Source organism: Coregonus clupeaformis, chromosome 21 (genome assembly GCF_020615455.1).
Source record: "Coregonus clupeaformis isolate EN_2021a chromosome 21, ASM2061545v1, whole genome shotgun sequence".
Lineage (NCBI taxonomy): Eukaryota > Metazoa > Chordata > Actinopteri > Salmoniformes > Salmonidae > Coregonus > Coregonus clupeaformis.
The window spans coordinates 20598073-20619900 of NC_059212.1; the positions used below are offsets into that span (position 1 = coordinate 20598073).

The 21828-nt window shown below is 41.6% G+C and overlaps 1 protein-coding gene and 1 pseudogene across 1 annotated transcript; both read right to left on the reverse strand.

Annotated features, from left to right (window-relative positions):
* Positions 1-1270: 1270 nt before the first annotated feature.
* LOC121534799 lies at positions 1271-6449 on the reverse strand (annotated as a pseudogene).
* On the reverse strand, positions 6309-13346 carry LOC121535051 (calponin-2). The gene is made up of 7 exons (XM_041841739.2): positions 13026-13346; positions 10525-10646; positions 10122-10188; positions 9321-9458; positions 8862-8978; positions 8043-8189; positions 6309-7828 (listed from the first exon to the last, which is right to left on the reverse strand). Exons 1-7 carry the CDS (start codon positions 13086-13088, stop codon positions 7535-7537), a joined length of 948 nt encoding a protein of 315 aa, XP_041697673.1. The 5' UTR covers positions 13089-13346; the 3' UTR covers positions 6309-7534.
* Positions 13347-21828: the final 8482 nt, after the last annotated feature.

The following is a 21828-nucleotide window of genomic DNA, read 5'->3' on the forward strand; positions in this document are numbered from 1 at the left end:
CAAAACCCTTGTTGGCAATCACAGAGGTCAGACGTTTCTTGTAGTTGGCCACCAGGTTTGCACACATCTCAGGAGGGATTTTGTCCCACTCCTCTTTGCAGATCTTCTCCAAGTCATTAAGGTTCCGAGGCTGACGTTTTGCAACTCGAACCTTCAGCTCCCTCCACAGATTTTCTATGGGATTAAGGTCTGGAGACTGGCTAGGCCACTCCAGGACCTTAATGTGCTTCTTCTTGAGACACTCCTTTGTTTCCTTGGCCGTGTGTTTTGGGTCATTGTCATGCTGGAATACCCATCCACGACCCATTTTCAATGTCCTGGCTGAGGGAAGGAGGTTCTCACCCAAGATTTGACGGTACATGGCCCCGTCCATCGTCCCTTTGATGTGGTGAAGTTGTCCTGTCCCCTTAGCAGAAAAACACCCCCAAAGCATAATGTTTCCACCTCCATGTTTGACGGTGGGGATGGTGTTCTTGGGGTCATAGGCAGCATTCCTCCTCCTCCAAACACGGCGAGTTGAGTTGATGCCAAAGTGCTCGATTTTGGTCTCATCTGACCACAACACTTTCACCCAGTTCTCCTCTGAACCATTCAGATGTTCATTGGCAAACTTCAGACGGCCCTGTATATGTGCTTTCTTGAGCAGGGGGACCTTGCGGGCGCTGCAGGATTTCAGTCCTTCACGGCGTAGTGTGTTACCAATTGTTTTCTTGGTGACTATGGTCCCAGCTGCCTTGAGATCATTGACAAGATCCTCCCGTGTAGTTCTGGGCTGATTCCTCACCGTTCTCATGATCATTGCAACTCCACAAGGTGAGATCTTGCATGGAGCCCCAGGCCGAGGGAGATTGACAGTTCTTTTGTGTTTCTTCCATTTGCGAATAATCGCACAAACTGTTGTCACCTTCTCACCAAGCTGTTTGGCGATGGTCTTGTAGCCCATTCCAGCCTTGTGTAGGTCTACAATCTTGTCCCTGACATCCTTGGAGAGCTCTTTGGTCTTGGCCATGGTGGAGAGTTTGGAATCTGATTGATTGATTGCTTCTGTGGACAGGTGTCTTTTATACAGGTAACAAGCTGAGATTAGGAGCACTCCCTTTAAGAGTGTGCTCCTAATCTCAGCTCGTTACCTGTATAAAAGACACCTGGGAGCCAGAAATCTTTCTGATTGAGAGGGGGTCAATACTTATTTCCCTCATTAAAACGCAAATCAATTTATAACATTTTTGACATGCGTTTTTTCTGGATTTGTTTGTTGTTATTCTGTCTCTCACTGTTCAAACACATCAGTGTTCCCTAGCCGCAGGCAGAACAGTTGAAACTGGAGCAGCAGCACGACCAGGTGGATTGGGGACAGCCAGGAGTCATTAGGCCAGGTAGTCCTGATCCTAGGGCTCAGGTCCTCTGGGATAGAGGGAGAGAGAGAGAGAATTAGAGGGAGCATACTTAAATTCACACAGGACACCAGGTAAGACAGGAGAATTACACCAGATATAACAGACTGACCCCCCCCCGGCACATAGACTATTGCAGCATAGATACTGGACACTGAGACAGGGGTGGGTCGGGGGACACTGTTGCCCCATCCGCCGATACCCCCGGACAGGGCCAACCAGGCAGGATCTTCTTCTGTTACTGCAATGTGCCATACAACAGAGCTTCTGCTGTGGCAGGACAGCCTAGAAACATATACAAGAACAAGACAGTAAATAAATACCTGTATGAAAAATGCTAAGACTCAACTCTCCTTTCCTCGTACATACACTACATGACCAAAGGTATGTGGACACCTGCTCGCCGAACATCTAATTCCAAAACCATAGGCATTAATATGGAGTTGGTCCCCCTTTGCTGCTATAACAGCCTCCACTCTTCTGGGAAGGCTTTCCACTAGATGTTGGAACATTGCTGCGGGGACTTGCTTCCATTCAGCCACAAGAGCATTAGTGAGGTCGGGCACTGATGTTTGGCATTTAGGCCTGGCTCGCAGTCGGCGTTCCAAATCATCCCAAAAGTGTTTGATGGGGTTGAAGTCAGGTCTTTGTGCATGCCAGTCAAGTTCTTCCACACTGATCTTGACAAACCATTTCTGTATGGACCTCGCTTTGTACCAGATTCGTCCGTCAGACTGCCAGATGGTGAAGTGTGATTCATCACTCCAGAGAATGTGTTTCCACTGCTCCAGAGTCCAATGGCAGAGAGCTTTACACCACTCCAGCCAACGCTTGGCATTGCGCATGGTGATCTTAGGCTTGTGTGCGGCTGCTCAGCCATGGAAACCCATTTCATGAAGCTCCCAACAAACAGTTATTGTGCAGATGTTGCTTCCAGAGGCAGTTTGGAACTCGGTAGTGCGTGTTGCAACTGAGGACAGATTATTTTTATGCGCTCCACTTTTCCACTCGGCGGTCCTGTTCTGTGAGCTTGTGTGGCCTACCACTTCGCGGCTGAGTCGTTGTTGCTCCTAGACGTTTCCACGTCGCAATAACAGCACTTACAGTTGACGGGGCAGCTCTAGCAGGGCAGAAATTTGCCCAACTGACTTGTTGGAAAAGTGGCATCCTATGACGGTGCCACATTGAAAGTCACTGAGCTCTTCAGTAAGGCCATTCTACTGCCAATGTTTGTCTATGGAGATTGCATGGCTGTGTGCTCGATTTTATACACCTGTCAACAACGGGTGTGGCTGAAATAGCCGAATCCACTAATCTGAAGGGGTGTCCACATACTTTTGTATATATTGTGTATATGTCTATAATGTGATCACATCTTCAGTGCATAATAGTAATGGTAGTAGCCACCTCCATTAGTACCGCTGATTGATGGAGACAAAACATTGCCATATTCACATGAAATTATTTTACAACCCAATTTTATCAATCGCCAACTTTCATTCATGATACTTCATGTACAAATACACAACTCATCATCAATCAAAGTGCTGATTTGAGCAACACTATCTTTCCCTTTCTTGTTTTTTTACTAGGTCAGCACACAAGTTGTGGTAACTTTCACAGCATCGAATGTTACAGAAAATCTTAACCATGACAACTGAGCAACACATGACCTTCTGCAGTGGTGTAGCATCATGTTTAAAGAGAACTTCACAACTCAAACCAAGAGAGGAACACTTATAGCTCTATGTGGTCAGAACATACAGAAGTATGGGTTATGTTTAGCAGAATGCAAGGATGAGGTTAGTGCTACAAACCACAACTTTCTGTGAGACACTAAAAGTAATGTTAACACAGAAGTGTGATCGTCAGACATGTGAGAAGGAAAAAACACATATGAAGATGGGTTTACTCAAACATTGAAATCACATATCTAGGTTCTAGCATTTAGTCATATACAGTGAGGGAAAAAAGTGTTTGATCCCCTGCTGATTTTGTACGTTTGCCCACTGACAAAGAAATGATCAGTCTATAATTTTAATGGTAGGTTTATTTGAACAGTGAGAGACAGAATAACAACAAAAAAATCCAGAAAAACGCATGTCAAAAATGTTATAAATTGATTTGCATTTTAATGAGGGAAATAAGTATTTGACCCCCTCTCAATCAGAAAGATTTCTGGCTCCCAGGTGTCTTTTATACAGGTAACGAGCAGAGATTAGGAGCACACTCTTAAAGGGAGTGCTCCTAATCTCAGTTTGTTACCTGTATAAAAGACACCTGTCCACAGAAGCAATCAATCAATCAGATTCCAAACTCTCCACCATGGCCAAGACCAAAGAGCTCTCCAAGGATGTCAGGGACAAGATTGTAGACCTACACAAGGCTGGAATGGGCTACAAGACCATCGCCAAGCAGCTTGGTGAGAAGGTGACAACAGTTGGTGCGATTATTCGCAAATGGAAGAAACACAAAATAACTGTCAATCTCCCTCGGCCTGGGGCTCCATGCAAGATCTCACCTCGTGGAGTTGCAATGATCATGAGAACGGTGAGGAATCAGCCCAGAACTACACGGGAGGATCTTGTCAATGATCTCAAGGCAGCTGGGACCATAGTTACCAAGAAAACAATTGGTAACACACTACGCCGTGAAGGACTGAAATCCTGCAGCGCCCACAAGGTCCCCCTGCTCAAGAAAGCACATATACAGGCCCGTCTGATGTTTTCCAATGAACATCTGAATGATTCAGAGGAGAACTGGGTGAAAGTGTTGTGGTCAGATGAGACCAAAATCGAGCTCTTTGGTATCAACTCAACTCGCCGTGTTTGGAGGAGGTGGAATGCTGCCTATGACCCCAAGAACACCATCCCCACCGTCAAACATGGAGGTGGAAATATTATGCTTTGGGGGTGTTTTTCTGCTAAGGGGACAGGACAACTTCACCGCATCAAAGGGACGATGGACGGGGCCATGTACCGTCAAATCTTGGGTGAGAACCTCCTTCCCTCAGCCAGGACATTGAAAATGGGTCGTGGATGGGTATTCCAGCATGACAATGACCCAAAACATACAGCCAAGGCAACAAAGGAGTGTCTCAAGAAGAAGCACATTAAGGTCTTGGAGTGGCCTAGCCAGTCTCCAGACCTTAATCCCATAGAAAATCTGTGGAGGGAGCTGAAGGTTTGAGTTGCCAAACGTCAGCCTCGAAACCTTAATGACTTGGAGAAGATCTGCAAAGAGAAGTGGGACAAAATCCCTCCTGAGATGTGTGCAAACCTGGTGGCCAACTACAAGAAACGTCTGACCTCTGTGATTGCCAACAAGGGTTTTGCCACCAAGTACTAAGTCATGTTTTGCAGAGGGGTCAAATACTTATTTCCCTCATTAAAATGCAAATCAATTTATAAAAATTTTTGACATGCGTTTTTCTGGATTTTGTTGTTATTCTGTCTCTCACTGTTCAAATAAACCTAGCATTAAAATTATAGACTGATCATGTCTTTGTCAGTGGGCAAACGTACAAAATCAGCAGGGGATCAAATGCTTTTTTCCCTCACTGTACCTGTTTGAAAAGGAAAGAGAGAGAATGCAGGACACTCAGGTGCCATTTTGTTAGTGAGGGTCCTGGCTACTATTATGACGTCTGCTTGTCTTGGGCTGGCTCTGAACAACACCCTGAACCTGTCCATGTCGTAGCGAAGGGCTGCCATGTGCATTATCTCCACCACACAACATGTCAGCCCAAAGGTCCTAGGCCACAGCAAGCTCTGTGTGACAAACAGGAATACACTCAAAGCCCATATATAAATAACAGTAAATATTCCCGAGTGTGCTTGTGCCAGGTTTCCAATAAAGTTTAAAATGATTTTGGGTGATTATCTTTGTGAGATGTTGAAGAGAGAGGGAAGTGACAAGATGTGGTCAGGTGCCATTTAATTCAAATGTTTTACTTTAAAAAGCTGATCAGCTATTTTAGAAAAGGAAACATTCACATTATGATGGAAGGGGGCCCTCTCTCAATATGGTACACTATTTCACAGTTGTAACACTACAATAGTGCAATGATTACTCTTGTGGGGTAAGTTTCACTAGAGGAGTTCTTACCCTGCGTGCCCATTTAACTAGGTCATCTAGCTTGGTAATGACGTACTCCACTTTGCTGCTTGGCGCTGCTGACACCAAGGCCTTGGGTGGCAAAGCAGTGCTCTTCTCCCTGACCAGAACCAAGGGACATTACGTAAAGGGATTACAGCTCTAGGTACAATAGGCAGTGAGTGTGTTTACTAAAAATGTAGTGCACTTGAAACCAGTTTTGTTAATCCTACCTGCTTTGTTGTTGTAAAACCTACAGGTGACCCCTGCATGCTGAACTGGGTCTGAGGAAATAGACACACTATCAGTCTCTGCTCATCCTAACAACCTATTAAGAAGAATATGGAATATGTTTAGTTGTGTTTTTACAATTCTATTTACATATGTGTATGTTTTTGCCTACTTACCCAAGTTACATAAGAGTTGGCCTAGATCTTTTACTAGTGCTCCCAGTTGCTGCTGTTTCAACGCATGTGCAGCTTCAACTGATTTGTAAATCATCTGCACCAACTGCTAGTCAAGCAGAGCAAGGGCTACCAGTGCAGTGCCTTTGTAAATCAGATATCTAGCTGCACATACTTCTCTATTCCCTTAGTGACCCAAATGACTCAAAACCCCATGCCTACAACACTGCATTTTTCACATAACATTAAATGAGTATGTTAGGCTATGGAATGCAGACTTTGTTTAGACAATATTGCTGATACTAGATAATGCCCTAACTAAAGGCACATGAACTAATGATCCTAGCACAAGTTATGCTAAACATGTAACTAATAAGACACCCTTTAATTGTAACAAATTGACACATCAGTCTGGTTTGTATTCAATGTCCATCTTCATTACACTTTAGTCACACATATTTCCAAACTTTAACAAATGTTTCCATTTATAATGAAAAGATGGATCCAAAGCAGAGCACAAGGAATGTATATAATACCTAAGGTAGTAAAAGCTCATTTCCTTCAGAGTCTAGGTACAAAACACGTTTATAAACAGAAATATAAAAAGAATCACGAATGACAGAGTTCAAAATCTAAAATAATTTTGGTCCTCTTATCAATCATCAGTGAATCCATTAAAACATTATACAATGAAGAAAACTGACAAAATGAATCCAGTATCCAGCTTGAAATGTTGAAAGCCTGAATGTTTTTTCAAGACTCTAATCCAAAGAAAACAATCTTGGCTCCAGTTGTTCTGATTATGCAAGCGAAATAAATATTTCCTTCTAAGAAATGATATGGTCAGTACTCAGCATACATAAAAAGTTAACAGAATGGGCGATTAATGAGACAGTGGTTTGTTCACAAACACATTTTCTTTTCTCGTTCTCAACAGATCATCTTGTTGTCTTTTGTATTACCAAGTAAAAATAATGAATGGATACAAACAGTTATAACAAATTCACATTATTATTCACATCAATTAAGGTAATTTAAATGTATATAGTTTACATTAACAATATGACTTTTAGGCATATATATACAAGGATGGGTAAATGCCAACTATGGAACAATCCATTTTTTAACTGATAACTTTTTTTTATCAACATTCCATTGAAAGTTTAAGATCTTTCTTTTTCCATCTCGAAACAGATTATTTTTAATCATTGAATCCTATCTTAGATGGATTCCAGGCAATATTTGTAAATCAAATCCTTTGCATAAATGCCATCCCTTTAAATCTACCTAATTACATTAGTTGTAGAGGGGGAAACTGGCAAGGGGGCTTTGGCACTTTACCAAATTCCCTGCGAGAAAAAAAGCTAATCACAGCTCAGACACAAGTACTGGCTTTAGCAGTTATACTTTAAAAACACATAAGTATAGCCATTTCAACAGGAATATAAAAACCTTTTAATATATAGCACATGTGAGATATGTGTACATTGGTCCTAACCAGCACTTAATGAGAACAAGAGGGCACTATTGTCCAATCCCAGAAGGAGATCACCCAAAAGGTAGAAAATCCTATGTAACTAATAACTTTGAAAACATCTTCCTTGAGGTTTCTTCTATTTTCAACAAGCACAACCCCCCCTTTTAATAATCCGTCCCCTCTTCTTGGTACACCGGCACCGTGTCATCTCTGTATTCTTGGTAACCCTCGTCTTGGTAGTCGGCGACATATTCGGCCCCGGCCCCATTCTGCTCCTCCTCGTTCTTGGGGCAGTACTTGGCGTCGTAGATCTGACGACCCAGGCCAAAGTTCTGCCCGCTCTGGTTGGCGCCTGCGTTGGAGCCCATCTGCAGCGACATGGTGCTATTGTCACACTTGTCTGTGCCCAGCTTCTGGTCGTAGATGGCACGGCGGGTTCCTGGCGCTGTCATGCCAGCCTGAAGAGTAGAGGAAGGGAAAGATGAATTAGTTAGCAGTGAATTCAAATATTTGTACTCCTCTGAATAAACAAGAATACATTAGTAATGGCCAAAGTCTGCTAAACGCAGTTAGTTCCCCCATTCACAATATTGATACCTTGATTCAGTTTTAAGAAATGTTGAGGTGATTGAGTGAGAACTTGAATTTCCTTTTCTACACATGGACTTTTACCTGACTGGCCCCTTTGTTGGTGCCCATTTGCAGACTGATGGTAGAGTTGTCCATGGAGGGCAGGATGTGAGCCTTGGGGTCGTAGAGGTGCCTCCTGGTGCCGTATGCGTTCATGCCCGCCTGGCTGGCACACTTATTCGTCCCCATCTGCAGAAAGAGACAGATATCAGTTATAAAAGGGAAAACAGCAAAGAATGAGTAGAAAATTACAACCCCCCCTTAGATGGAGAGACTTTCAGACAGACAGCTAATCCCTTTGAGTAGATACCATCAAATCAACAATATTATTCTTGGCTGAAATATAAATTATGCCAAAGGGCTTATAAATGTTAGGAATCATTGATGTAATCCTACATGCAACCCTTCAATAGGAAATATCCAAACTACATAGAAGTTAGGCCAAGATGCAATGAAATATGAGTTTCATAAAAACAATAGCATGGATGCCAGTCTGTCTCTGGATTAGCCTGTTATATGCTGACTTGTAACGTCATACTACTGCTATTTTGTTTGGTAAGATGGCAACTACAGAGCTGGCAACTGCAAAAAGAACAACATGCTCCTCAGTGGTATCACTGTCAACGCATTCCCTTATACATAGCCGCGGGAAGTAGGAGTGCTGCAGCACCCCCTGATAAATCAGAATACATTTTGAAAAATGCACTGGGCCTTTATTACTCCTGTATGAGCGGACCAAAACACCAGCGCGGGGAGAGAAAAACATCTCTCAGCAACCCCTCCCCGTTGACAAAACAATTCTCAGCAGCAGCAGCAACCCCCCCCAGACGTAAATATCTTCCCGTGACCATGCCCTCAAACCTGCAGTCCGATGACACACTGTCCGGCCTTCATCTTCTCCTCGTCGAATAGCCTCTCCTGTTTGTCTGCATACTTCACCCCAATGTCCACTCGGGACTGGCAGCCCTTGGTCTTGGCCTGCAGGGGAAAGTGTACAGAAATCACGACACTGTTGGATGCCTCAAGATATTACTGGACACAATATTAGGGGCTTGTTGTATTTGGATCCCACTTCCTACACCATATGTTGATAAAGACGGGACACCATTATGTTAGCTTCAGGAACATCTTTATGAAGATAAAACCATGTTGTTGTACAGAGCATTACTGCAAGGTCAGCCATTTAATCTGTACAATATTAAATGATTCATGCAAGTGGAAATTACAGAAGCTTCAGCTAAGATAAAATAAAATACAGAAGTTGCTATTCTCATGAGGGATGCAAGCATAAAAATGAGTTCTTAATACTGAAAGTCTTACCATACCAGCCAGAGACAGCAGTGTGCTCTGGACCTGGGTCATGTTCCCGTTCTCAAACAGGTCGTTGGCCTCAAAGATATCATGGGGCTTCAGGCCGTACGTTTGGATGGATTTGATGAAATTGGTGATGTTCTCCAGCTAGAACCAGAAAAGTGCATAAGAAGACAAGATGAGTAAAGAGCTTCTCAATAATTGCATTAAGGTTGATTTTGGGAAGTCATAGCCATAAAGTGGTTATCATAGCAAAGAATTAAGCAATTTAGCTAAAAGGATATCTCTTGCACACCGAGTTCTCACTATATTTCACATTATAAACTGGGTGGTTCGCGCCCTGAATGCTGATTGGCTGACAGACGAGGTATATCAGGCCATGGGTATGAATATTTTTTTATTTTTACTGCTCTAATTACGTTGGTAACCAGTTTATAATAGCAATAAGGCACTTCGGGGGTTTGTGGTATATGGCCAATATACCACGGCTAAGGGCTGTATCCAGGCACTCCGCATTGCGTCATGCTTAAGAACAGCCCTTAGCTGTGGTATATTGGCCATATACCACACCCCCTCGGGCCTTACTGCTTAATTCTAACCCATGTTCTACTTCAGTACACTCTCTGGTCCAGAGAAAGTTGCACCTCTAATAATAATCTACCTCTGCTTTTACGTTAGTAAAAAAACAGGCTTGGTCAGCACAACAGCTCAGATGTATTCCATAACTGTAAAACCACCTGGTAAAGTACAGTACACGTCTGTTGATGTACTGGCATGTCTTATGTAGAGAGAGCAATCCAAGCTGCTCACCTGATGCCAATTCATGGTGGACGAGTTGATTTTTTTCACAGAGCCAGGTTGAAGTTTGTTGATCAGTCTGGAGGAGGAAGAGAGAGTTTGCTGACTTAGACCGCAGTACCTCATAGGCAACAGAAGGAATCAGAGGAAAAAATGGTCTGTCGAGCATAATCATTACTGTATACAGTACAGTAAAACCAACAACTATGAGGACAGTCAGGACATATGCAATGGATTGTATCATTTTATTTATTACGTTGTAGCTAGCTGAATGTTTATGATTGATGTTGTCTTTGGTTACATGCATTGGCTGAGCAATAAAATGTGGATCAATAAAGCCTTGTCTTACACATTATGATTAGGGTGACATTATAAATAGGATGATGATGGATGCTGGCCCTATTTATAAGCTTACTCGCACAGGATGACACCATTTTTCAGGCCTTTCTGGAAGTCCTCCCCGATAACACATCCTGTCACATCCCCGATCCAGACTCTTAGCTCCTCCTCTCTCTGAGGGTCATACTTTCCAGCAATCTGGAGAGGGGGGAAAGGTCAAAGGTTCATTATAGGAAGACTTTAAGCTTCACCTAGCATCTTGGAAAAGGTTGGCACAACCAAAACACCAACAAACGATGTGTAGGTGTCACGACTTCCGCCGAGGCTGCCTCCCCTCCTTGTTCGGGCAGGCTTCGCTTACTAGCCACTGCCGCTCCATATATCATAATTCCATTTGTCTTGTTTTGTTAATTACACAGACCTGGTTCTTATCCCCTCATTAGTCCGTGTATAAGTGTTCCCTCTGTTTTATTTGTGAGAGTAGTGTAGCTCGGTGGAGCTACTCGTACCTTGTTATTGCCGGGGTAGATATTTCCCCTGTGCCTGTTATTGTTGGAGCTACCGTTACCTTGTATTGCCAGGGTAGATTTTCCCCTGTGCCTGTTTTGTTTGTCGCTATCCAGCGATATTTGTGTACGACGGAATAAACTCTGCATTCGGTGATTACCCTCCTGCGCCTGACTCCTTCTATCACACTCATCACAGTAGGTAACATGTGAGTTACACTTTATTTAACATTACTGTTTCCATTGGTATTTACGAGAAAACTATGTGCAATGCGTACTTCAAATAATGATACACAATTGGTGGCCAGTGGTGCTTGTTTGGTCTGGGTTAACCAAAACGAATTGAATAATACTTAAATACCTCACATTGCATCAATGGCAGGAAATACCAGAGCTCATGGACATCATTCATTAGTATGAGAAGAAACCAAAAGCTTTACATCCACTTGGCTACCAGTACATTGTGTTCTGAGGGCCAATGGTAAACTGGAGGAATGGGACCCCTCAGACAGAGACTATAATGCATGTACACAGTGTATGAAACATTAAGAACACCTGCTCTTTCCATGACATAGACTGACCAGGTGAATCCAGGTGAAAGCTATGATCCATTATTGATGTCACTTATTAAATCCAGTTCAATCAATGTAGATGAAGGACATGAGACAGGTTAAAGAATGATTTTAAAGCCTTGAGACAATTGAGACATGGATTGGTATGTGTGCCATTCAGAGGGTGAATGGGCAAGACAAAATATTTAAGTGCCTTTGAACGGGGTATGGTAGTAGGTGCCAGGTGCAACAGATTGTGTCAAGGACTGCAACGCTACTTGGTTTTTCACACTCAACAGTCTCCCGTGTGTATCAAGAATGGTCCACCACCCAAAGCACATCCAGCCAACTTGACACAACTGTGGGAAGCATTGGAGTCAACATGGGCCAGAATCCCTGTGGAATGCTTTCGACACCTTGTAGAGTCCATGCCCCGACAAATTGAGGCTGTTCTGAGGATTATGGTAGCAGTGTGGGGACTTGAGTATTCTTTTGTACAACATACCTTGGAACATGATGGGTGAAGTTTGTTTTGTTTATGAAAAATAAAGGAGAAAATAGTATTATGTTAGTCTTCTCCATTGACATAAGTAAAGAACCAGGTTGGGGCCCTTTGCAGAGAGTTTCAATTCCACTTCTCCTATTACACTGTGTAACACAAGATTAGGCCTACACAATAAAAAAAGAAATAAGGACAGGAACACAAAGGACACTCCAATTCTTTTTGTTGTTGTTTTTTACAGTACATGTGTGATAGAACAGTTCTATTTGGCTTGAGGGTAAGTAGGTTAACTCATGGTTGTGTTATTGGCATGGTCATTGATGTTCTGGATGGAGGACACAGGCACTGTCTCCTGTTAAGGTTAACTTTTGAATATGCATATGTTCTGAATTAGAACATATTTCTATTTGGAGACTATTTGGACTGTTTTGTGGAGTCATTACGTCGGCGCAGTGCGCACTACAATTGCCGTTCACCAAGGCCCCAATCCACCGCAGCGCAGGATGCAGGAGTTGCTATCACTATAGGACAGTGTGACCTCTGGATGCGTGACATCAAACTCAGGGACATGGATGAATGAAAGACCTACAACTCTATAGAGTACTGACCAGTTTCACTATGTAGGCTAATGGGATCGCATATTTCAACTTGCCACAAGGACATTTCCATTGCCAATATCATGGGCAACGCCCATGCTTTAAGCGCTTCCCAAAACTAAACAAACTTAAAGATTAGTGTATTATCATTCTGTCATATTAATGAACACTATTATCAGAAGTATATGCATAGTGCAGAGCTGGTAAAACTTTTGTAATCCTTTGTAAAAGACCTGCACTTTATTTAGGTAATTCCAAAAAGATTGCCCGTTCCACGTCAATACCTTTTCACTCAGCAAATCATACCCCATGTAGCCTAAAAGACCTAGACATCCACATTCTATAATATACTTCACTATATCAGTATAATAACATAAGGCAAGTGATTCATTCGCACTTAACGCCATTCCGTGAACACTTACCTTGCTTTTGACTTCCGCAGAAAACCCATAGGCAGGACCTCTGTTAAATGACGAGCCAGACATGATTATAAACGAGTACTTTGTTTTTCGTATGGATACTTTTGTATCAGTTTCTTTGTGCAAGGACTTTTATTTTCGTTTCTCTTCCAGTTAACTCCGGAGTGAACTAAATACTTCCTTTAATTTGTCTGCAACCAATAAAAACGCTTACACGAATTTGTACGCTTCGTTTATCGATTTTAGGCTGCACCTTTCCCTTTCTCTAGATTGTGATTGACATCAAAAAGTCCTTATATGAAAGGAAAGTTCCAAATTCCTGAATGGTGGGAGTATCCTATAGGCCCTTTTCACGTGACGTCAGACAACTTCCGTTCTGCCGCGATGCAGGTTATGTTTACATCCGGTGTCGCTTAGGAACGCTTAGCTAGTAGCACATCATTATGGAGTTCACCCAGTCCCTTTCACATCTGCCACCAATACGACTTAACGACGTAGAACGACTTGCTGACAAGTGGTCCCTTACTTCAAGATCGAAGCTTGATAAAGGCTACAAGTTCTTCGTTGAAGGTTACCTGTTTGATTATGAAGGTACGTGTTTATCTTTATTTAGCTTAAATTAGCCCTATGCTAGCGAAGGTTATGAGCTGACGAGTTTCTGTTTTGCAGCCTCTTTTTAATATTACTGCTGTTTGTATCGACCGTAAAATAAGAGTCAGTAATGTATTAATGGCTAATGCTGCGCCCTTTCTCCCAATCACTGTATTGAAACAGTCTCAAGTGTAGTTAACGGTGAGGTGACAGTGAGAGGGCGATGTTACAGGTCCATGAAGAAAAATGAGGAGGCTCATCGGCTTCAGGTTTCTCAGATAAACAGTTCTCTAACATTATGATAAGATAGGTTAAGATAGATAAGTTTTCTTTTTGTTGTGTTTTGCTGCGGTTGCAGATTTAATAAGAATGATTCCACAAAGTTCCACTGTGGATCAGTTTGTTTCTCAGTCTGAGCTCTGATTTTGTATCATTAAACTTAATACACAACGAAATTCTTACAAACCGATGTGGGTTGTTGACGGCAATAAAGACTGGGAAAGATTCTGTGATAACTCAAAATGTTCAAATTTTCGATAAGTGTTGGCACTACTTGTCAAAGGTTTCAGAACAGCCAATTTTTCTTAATTAAAAAAAGAAATTGGGTTTTGAAAATTGTGTACAGTAGTTTATAATGAAACGCAGAAAAAATGTTTTGTAAGTACAGCACTAATTGTTATGTCTCTATGAACAGGTTACACTAGACTCTGCAGAGGTTCCTGTGGTACTCAATCACATGTCATGTTCCTGCTCTGCTGGGAAAGCACTATGTAATCACATAGTAGCACTTCTTTTTCAAAGTGCTCACTATGTTACCATGGGCTTTAAGACAGTGCCATTGCCTCTGTCATGCACCAGCGCACTGCAGACCTGGCACCGGCCTAGGACACAGGTCAGACATTATTTGTTACACTGATGCAGAACTTTGCAGTTTGTATTGACTTTTGACAATGTATTGTTCATCATTATTATATCACAGGGAATTGTACCAGAGGCCACCAATGATATGGCGGTGTGTAAACCAGCGGCTAAGAAAAAAACAAGTGTCAGAGCTGGTGTGAAGTGCACACTGTACCGAGCCTATGATGGTGAGTCTGAATGAGCCCCCGCCTGTACTAGAGCACAAAGACTTTAGTGCATTTCTAAAATAATACAAACATAAAAGTGATTATTATTTGTTACTTTTTATATAGACTTTCAGTGGATATTTTTTTATTTGTATTAGAAGCATGTACGAGACTGGATGAGTGTGGTTGTCTTTTTTAGTGAAAAAGATAAGGTGGCATTTAATGAAATCTAAACTTGACATATCTCACTTTCATGCCAGGGCCTATTCCAGATCCTCACGTCATGGCCAGTGCTGAGAAACTGAAAGACATCCGTCCACAACCAGGGATTTGCAAATTGCTGCACGGGCTTGAGGGCCTTAATTTGGTGGACTCTAAATTTGGCCCTGTGCCATTTGGGTCTGTGCTTTCTTACCAGTGCCCTCTAGAATTAAGTAGAGATATTATTAAACACCCTGGTGCCAGTGAGTTTCCTCAGTTGCCTATTGAAGGTTACAACTTTAAATTTCCCATTGATTTTGAGCCCAACTACATACAACAATGTCATTTGGACAGCCTGATTGTGTCAGAGGAGATGTCTGCTGCTATTGAAGCAGAAACAAGAATGCAGTCAGAATGCCAGCTGTGGAGCCAGGTACGCAAACCCCGACTGACAGCCAGCAGATTCCGTGAAATATGCCATGTTCGTGGGGAGTTGTCTGCCAAGGCTTTGGCAACCCGCATTCTGAGAGGAACTCCTCAGACAGCTGCTATGAGAAGAGGGTTGGATCTGGAACCTGAGATACTGAGGCAATATTCTGATTTTTGTGATGTCTCTCTGAAACAATGCGGGGTCATCATCCACCCTGATTCACCTCACCTTGCAGCCAGCCCGGATGCTAAAGTCTTCTGCCCAACAGAAGCACCACCATTTGGTCTTGCTGAGGTTAAGAGTTGCGATGTTGAAAATGTTACCCAAGTTAAACACCTGATCACAGTTAAAGGCCAGGCCTGCCTTAAGAAGAGCCACAAATACTACTATCAGGTTCAAGGCCAACTCGCCTTAAGCGGACTTCAGTGGTGTGACTTCATTACAGATACCCGCACTGACTTCACAGTTGAGAGAATCTTTAGGGATGAGGAGATTATCCACTCAATGCGACAGAAGCTTGATCATTTCTATTATAACATCTACATGGATGTCTTCTTAAGTTATAAAACATAAGGCAGAATTTTATGTGTAAATAGTGTTAAGGTAAATGTGGAAGGTGAACCTTTGACATTTTTTTCTTTAACTGCAAATTAACTTGTCATATACTGTATATCTCCTATGTACTGAAACACACATTTTGAAAAGGATTGTGATGTAAATGTCGACATGTTTTTCTTTAACTGCAAATGAACTTCATTGTGTTATATACTGTATATCTATGTATTGAAATACAAATTTTGAAAAGGATTGCGATGTTGTAAATGCTCTTACCAAAATCAAAAAGGATTGGAAGCAGTTGCTTGCAAACATATATTTAATAGTTCCATCAGTGCCATGACACATAAGCACATAACATGGTTAATAGTTGGATATTTTTACAATATATCACATTAGGTTCATTAATAGCTATGAAAAAGTTATTACCCTTAACAAAAACATACAGTATAACATTAGATCAATTAAATTACCAACAAAGTTAATTCATATTTACATTTTTTTGTACATACAATACATTAATATAAAAGTACTTCTATTTACAGCCCATCTAGCTTACTCAGGAAATATACAACTTCCAGTTGACAAAAACATCAGACTGGTTTGTCTCCTTTAATGTCAAGAGGTCCCTGATAGTTCGACATGAGGCAGCAGATGGCCCACAGCTGATTCACTGAACCCACTGTGGAAAGAGGAACAAGCCCATCCCAGATATGGTACTCCTTCACCCTCCGTATGGCCCTCTCGACTAAAATCCTCAGCCGGGCGATGGCCTGGGTCTTAAGAGTGTCCTCCCTGCTGAGCTGAGGAGATTTTTTCAGTGGAGGGATGACGAGTGTTGCCCCCACTTCTGACAACATCCTCTCGATCAGGAAACCCTTGTCCGCCATTAATTCATCTCCGGGCTGAAGTAAATGCAAGATCTGACATTTCCGTGTTATTTCCATGTCGGAGATGGAGCCTGTGTAGAGCTTTGATACAAATGTGATAACACCACATGGAGCTACACCAATCAGCCCTTTAAAGGTGGTGTGATTTTTGTAGCTCGAAAAGGTTTCTGACTGTAGTGAGAGGGAGGATGGTGTTTCACAGCGGATCTCGGTGCAGTCTACTATAACTCTCACCTGAGGGCAGTAGAGCTTGAACTTATCAGGCATTGTGGCCTGCACCTGCTCTCTTGTCATCCACACCGGCAGTGAGCCAAGAACCTGGTAAAGGTAGCTAGTCCATGTTAAAATGATGCGGCTAACTGTGGACAGGCTGACCTCAAAGATGGTAGACAAGGTTTTCTCCTGAAGCCCAGCTGCAACACGACACAGAAACATAAATAGTTCATCAATAAGTGGAAGTTTTCGGTGAGGGCTAGGTGTCACATGTGCCGTTTGCTGTGCCTTAGACCAGTATACAAGCCGTGAAGCAGAGGGATAAACAGAATCCCAAAACACGGTGAAGACCTCCTTTGAGCTGAATCGTGTGTAGTAGCGATAGTCCTCATCTGTGACACAAAAATTAAAAAGGAGTGGATGCTGCTTCTTAACTGTCAGGTGCTGGATCTCAATTTCTAGGGACAACACTTGCAGCTCCAACTCTCGAATTCTTTGAGTAGCACTGTCCAGTTTACCTTAAGGGGAAGAAAAAGCATACATGTTGGTAGGTTAGTTATTACTCATCTATCCCATCCCATTTTCAATAAATAAAACTGAAGAAGCTTCTAAGATGGATGAGGTTTAAAACGCCAAGTCTTTTCACAGAGAGACCAGTTACTCCAAATCGTAGTATAAAATAGTATTTTTACTTAACTGCCATATACTTTTACTTTTTTTGCCAAACAGATACATGGTTACTCTTATTTGTAATACTAACCAGGAGAAGGACGGCAGGCATAGTCGTGATCGTTTGTCACTGCAGGCAAAGCACCCTCTGTGCTGTCAGGCATCTCATGATCAGAATCATCCAGGACAGCAACACCAAGACGCTTTCTTGCTCGCTGGTAAACTGACTCCCGAGCTTGTGAGCCGCCTCCTATATGTGTGAAATTAACCATATGCTTGTCATGATACATTTTGGTAATCACTTTTCAGTCCCTAAAATGACAAAATGTAGCAGCTATATTGCATCAGGATTAAATTATTAAACATTTTGTACAAGTAATATATTATTGGATTACAGTAGTATTACGTTTAACGCTGTCTACCTATCCTTACCCCAATCATTCCAGTGGAATCTAGACGGCACTGATCCCTGTTTAATACGGATCCGTCCACTGGCCGATGTGTATCTATCCTCAGGGGGAAAGTGCTGACTGCAAACAAAGGTGCTCCCACGAAGAATCTTAAAACTTGGTCCCTCATCTCTCCTGATCGCCCTCACCCAACGGGCACGTATTTCTCCATCAACAGGGAAATCGTGAAAACTCAGATACGGGAATTTCTGTTTGTTGTTTGAACAAAATGGTACACTGCAATAGCATCTTCTCGAAGATTGTGCCATGCTTCGGTGTTGGATGGGATACTGTTGCGATACAGACACCGAGAGAAAAGAAACAGCTAAATTAACATTCAGCTTTGACCAGGAATCAATATTTATCTAGCTATCATGCACAACAGTATTTGAATAGGTGAGTTACTATACATTCATGAATAAACTAACTGCCTAACAAAGGGTTAGATAGCTAGCTAAGTAAACTTGTTACATTACAGCCAGGCAGCAATGTAACGCTACCTTTTAACGTTATCGGTATCTGGTACTAAGTTGTTGTTAGCTAACGTTAGCCCACTTTTAAGTAACTAAGGCAGTGAACAATTATGAATTAACAATAACGTTAGCAAGTTACAAACCATTGCATATACGTAAACATTATTACTCTTAACTTTACTAATTTAACTTAAACGTACCTTTTGGAATTTCTTCAAGTAGCTAGCTTGCTAGTTAGTGGTCAACAGTTGTATTTTCGTTGAGAAGTCTCAGGTTACGGGCGAACGGAAGTGAAGTTAACCTGCTACGCGGAAAGGCGGAAGTTAGATGACGTCATCGTGAAAAGGGCCTATTGTCCCACCCAGCATGCCAAGACGCGCAGTAGTCTTGAGTCTCTGTCGGAAAAAGTTTGAGGAACTACCAAAGTACGAGCTACTGAATGACGTAATACTACTATTCTTGAGCCAAATTTGAGAGTGTAAAGGACCCCCTTTGCTCATTCAAGGGGTTTGACCCTTTTTGGAATACTGAAAATGTTAATAGAGTTATGAGAACATGGTTAAAAATATCCATTAGAGCATCAAACAATTAACAGAATAGTCATGACTCGCGTTATTACATTGTTATAAACCACAGTTAGTTGTCTAAAATAAAATCATAAAAATACAGATGAAAAAAGAGCAACATCAATTCATTTTCAAGTGTCCATTTGTATCACTTCAGTGACAGTTTGTGTGGTTGTCAATTCAATTGAAATGGCATACTGAACACATTTGGCTATTTACCCACAACTTTTTCGGACACCCTTAAGGTATGTACATACCGGTAGCGTTTCGTTTGCCAGCCGAGAGTACTTGGCACCTCTGAACAAAACACAATCTCACAAATATGTACAACATGTATTTCAGTAGATTTCGTGCGATTTTTTGTGTCTTAATTCGTGTGAAAATACATTTTTGTGCAACTTAATTATGCCAATACTTTTTCTATGCTTGTTTTCTTTTAATACTTTGGGATACTGGTGCAGTTGTAGTCAGAAAGGCCATTTTTTCGTGTAGGCATCAGTAGGCCTACACGATTTTCTTCATAACGCATTTCATATTTCGTGGAGCCTACATTACACAATTTTCTTTATAATGCATTTAATACAAGGCTCCACTTTTTCGTGTACATTACACCATTTCTTTCATAATGCATTATATACAAGGCTTTGTCGAATTTTATGAGGGTTGCCAGATTGGAGAAAAAAATACGTATAAATATAGATGAAGGTATTTGATTGGGGAATGGGGATACATTTTTATGATGGGAAATTATAATACACACAAGCACACAAACACACATATACACACACTGACTTTTGTATGAATTATTTTTTATAAAATATTTGTATCTAGTTGTCATGTATTTATTATCTTTAACTGGTTAAATGTTTGTAGTTTGCATGTTTCAGTAATGATTAACATGGTTAAATAGTCCTACATCTCTGCTTGATTTAGCTTTTGGTATATTTGGCATTTTTTTTTACATATTCTGTATTTCCACTGAAGAAAGCAATAATTAATCAATACACTACTGTAAATAAATGGACACTACCTGTTATAAAACGGAAATTGCTCCCCGTAAATAAATGGTGAGAACTGCTCAGTCTGAAGTCATTCGGCTATGTGTTTCACAGCCCTATAATAATGATACAAGTTATATCACCTTAAAAAGGGTTTCTTTACAACTTCTGAGGTATAACATGTTGGGCAAAGTGGTACAGGAGAGTCTGACATATAATCCCTAACTTGAGTTCAGTCTTCGCCAATAAGAACCAAGAGGGGCCTAGATTCTAGGCCGTAGATCAGAACAGGATAGATCAACACTGATTCATATTACTGGTTTACATCCTAAAAAAAAGGATAGTTGTGTTTTGCTGCATAACACACTTACATTATTTGTCTACCCATATGATGTGGATCATTGTCAGGTTATTTGAAATATAAGCTTCAGTAACAAAAGAACACCATGGTTGTAATAACACTTTAAACAGGTAGTTAGTAAATGTGTAGAATGTGTTTGTTTTGGGTCCACACTGGTAAGTTAATTTATGTAAATTACACAGTCACAGAGGATTTTCTTCAGAATAACTGGTCAGGGCATAGCACTTTCCATTCAGCTTCAGGCAACTTTCATGTACTGGAAGGCTTGATCACACCTGTAGGGACTACTTCTATCCATCACGCCCATTGTTGCTTATCCATTGTTCACTAGATATATAAATGTAATTACACCCAACACAATGTTGAAAAACAGAATACTTCCCACCACTAGATCACATAACTAGACATGAGTTGGACGTGATCCCAACACTGCCACCAATGTAGCGGAAGAAAGTGAAAGCTGCAACAGGGACTCTAACCAGGGCTCATATGTGGCAAAGTGAACTCTAACGGCCATTGCTATGAAAGCCTAGTAGGCCTCTGGGCAGAGGCAGTAGGCCTACAATGCTGGCATATGCCTTGTTACAATATCCTAAGTATATAACATGATTGACACGACCTTAATAAACATCATGAAATGGCCTAGGAAGTGCCATAAGTGTAAGCCAACACAAATTATTATTTTACATGAACCTGTTTAACTGCATTGATATGGCTTAATTGATCATAGTTCAGACTCGTTATACAGTGCATTCGGAAAGTATTCAGACCCCTTCACTTTTTCCACATTTTGTTACGTTACAGCTTTATTCTAAAATGAATTAAATAGTTTTTTCCCCCTCATCAATCTACACACAAAACCCCATAATGACAGAGCGAAAACAGTTTTATTGAAATTTGAGCGAATTTATAAAAAATAAAAAGCTGAAATATCACATCTACATAAGTATTCAGACCCTTTACTCAGTACTTTGTTAAAGCACTTTTGGCAGCGATTACAGCCTCAAGTCTTCTTGGGTATGATGCTACAAGCTTGGCACACCTGTATTTGGTGAGTTTCTCCCATTCTTCTCTGCAGATCCGCTCAAGCTCTGTCAGGTTGGAAGGGGAGCGTCACTGCACAGCTATTTTCAGGTCTCTCCAGAGATGTTCGATCGGTTTTAAGTCCGGGCTCTGGCTGGGCCACTCAAGGACATTCAGAGACTTGTCCCGAAGCCACACATGCGTCTTCTTGGCTGTGTGCTTAGGGTCGTTGTCCTGTTGGAAGGTGAATCTTCGCCCCAGTCTGAGGTCCTGTGCGCTCTGGAGCAGGTTTTCATCAAGGATCTCTCTGTACTTTGCTC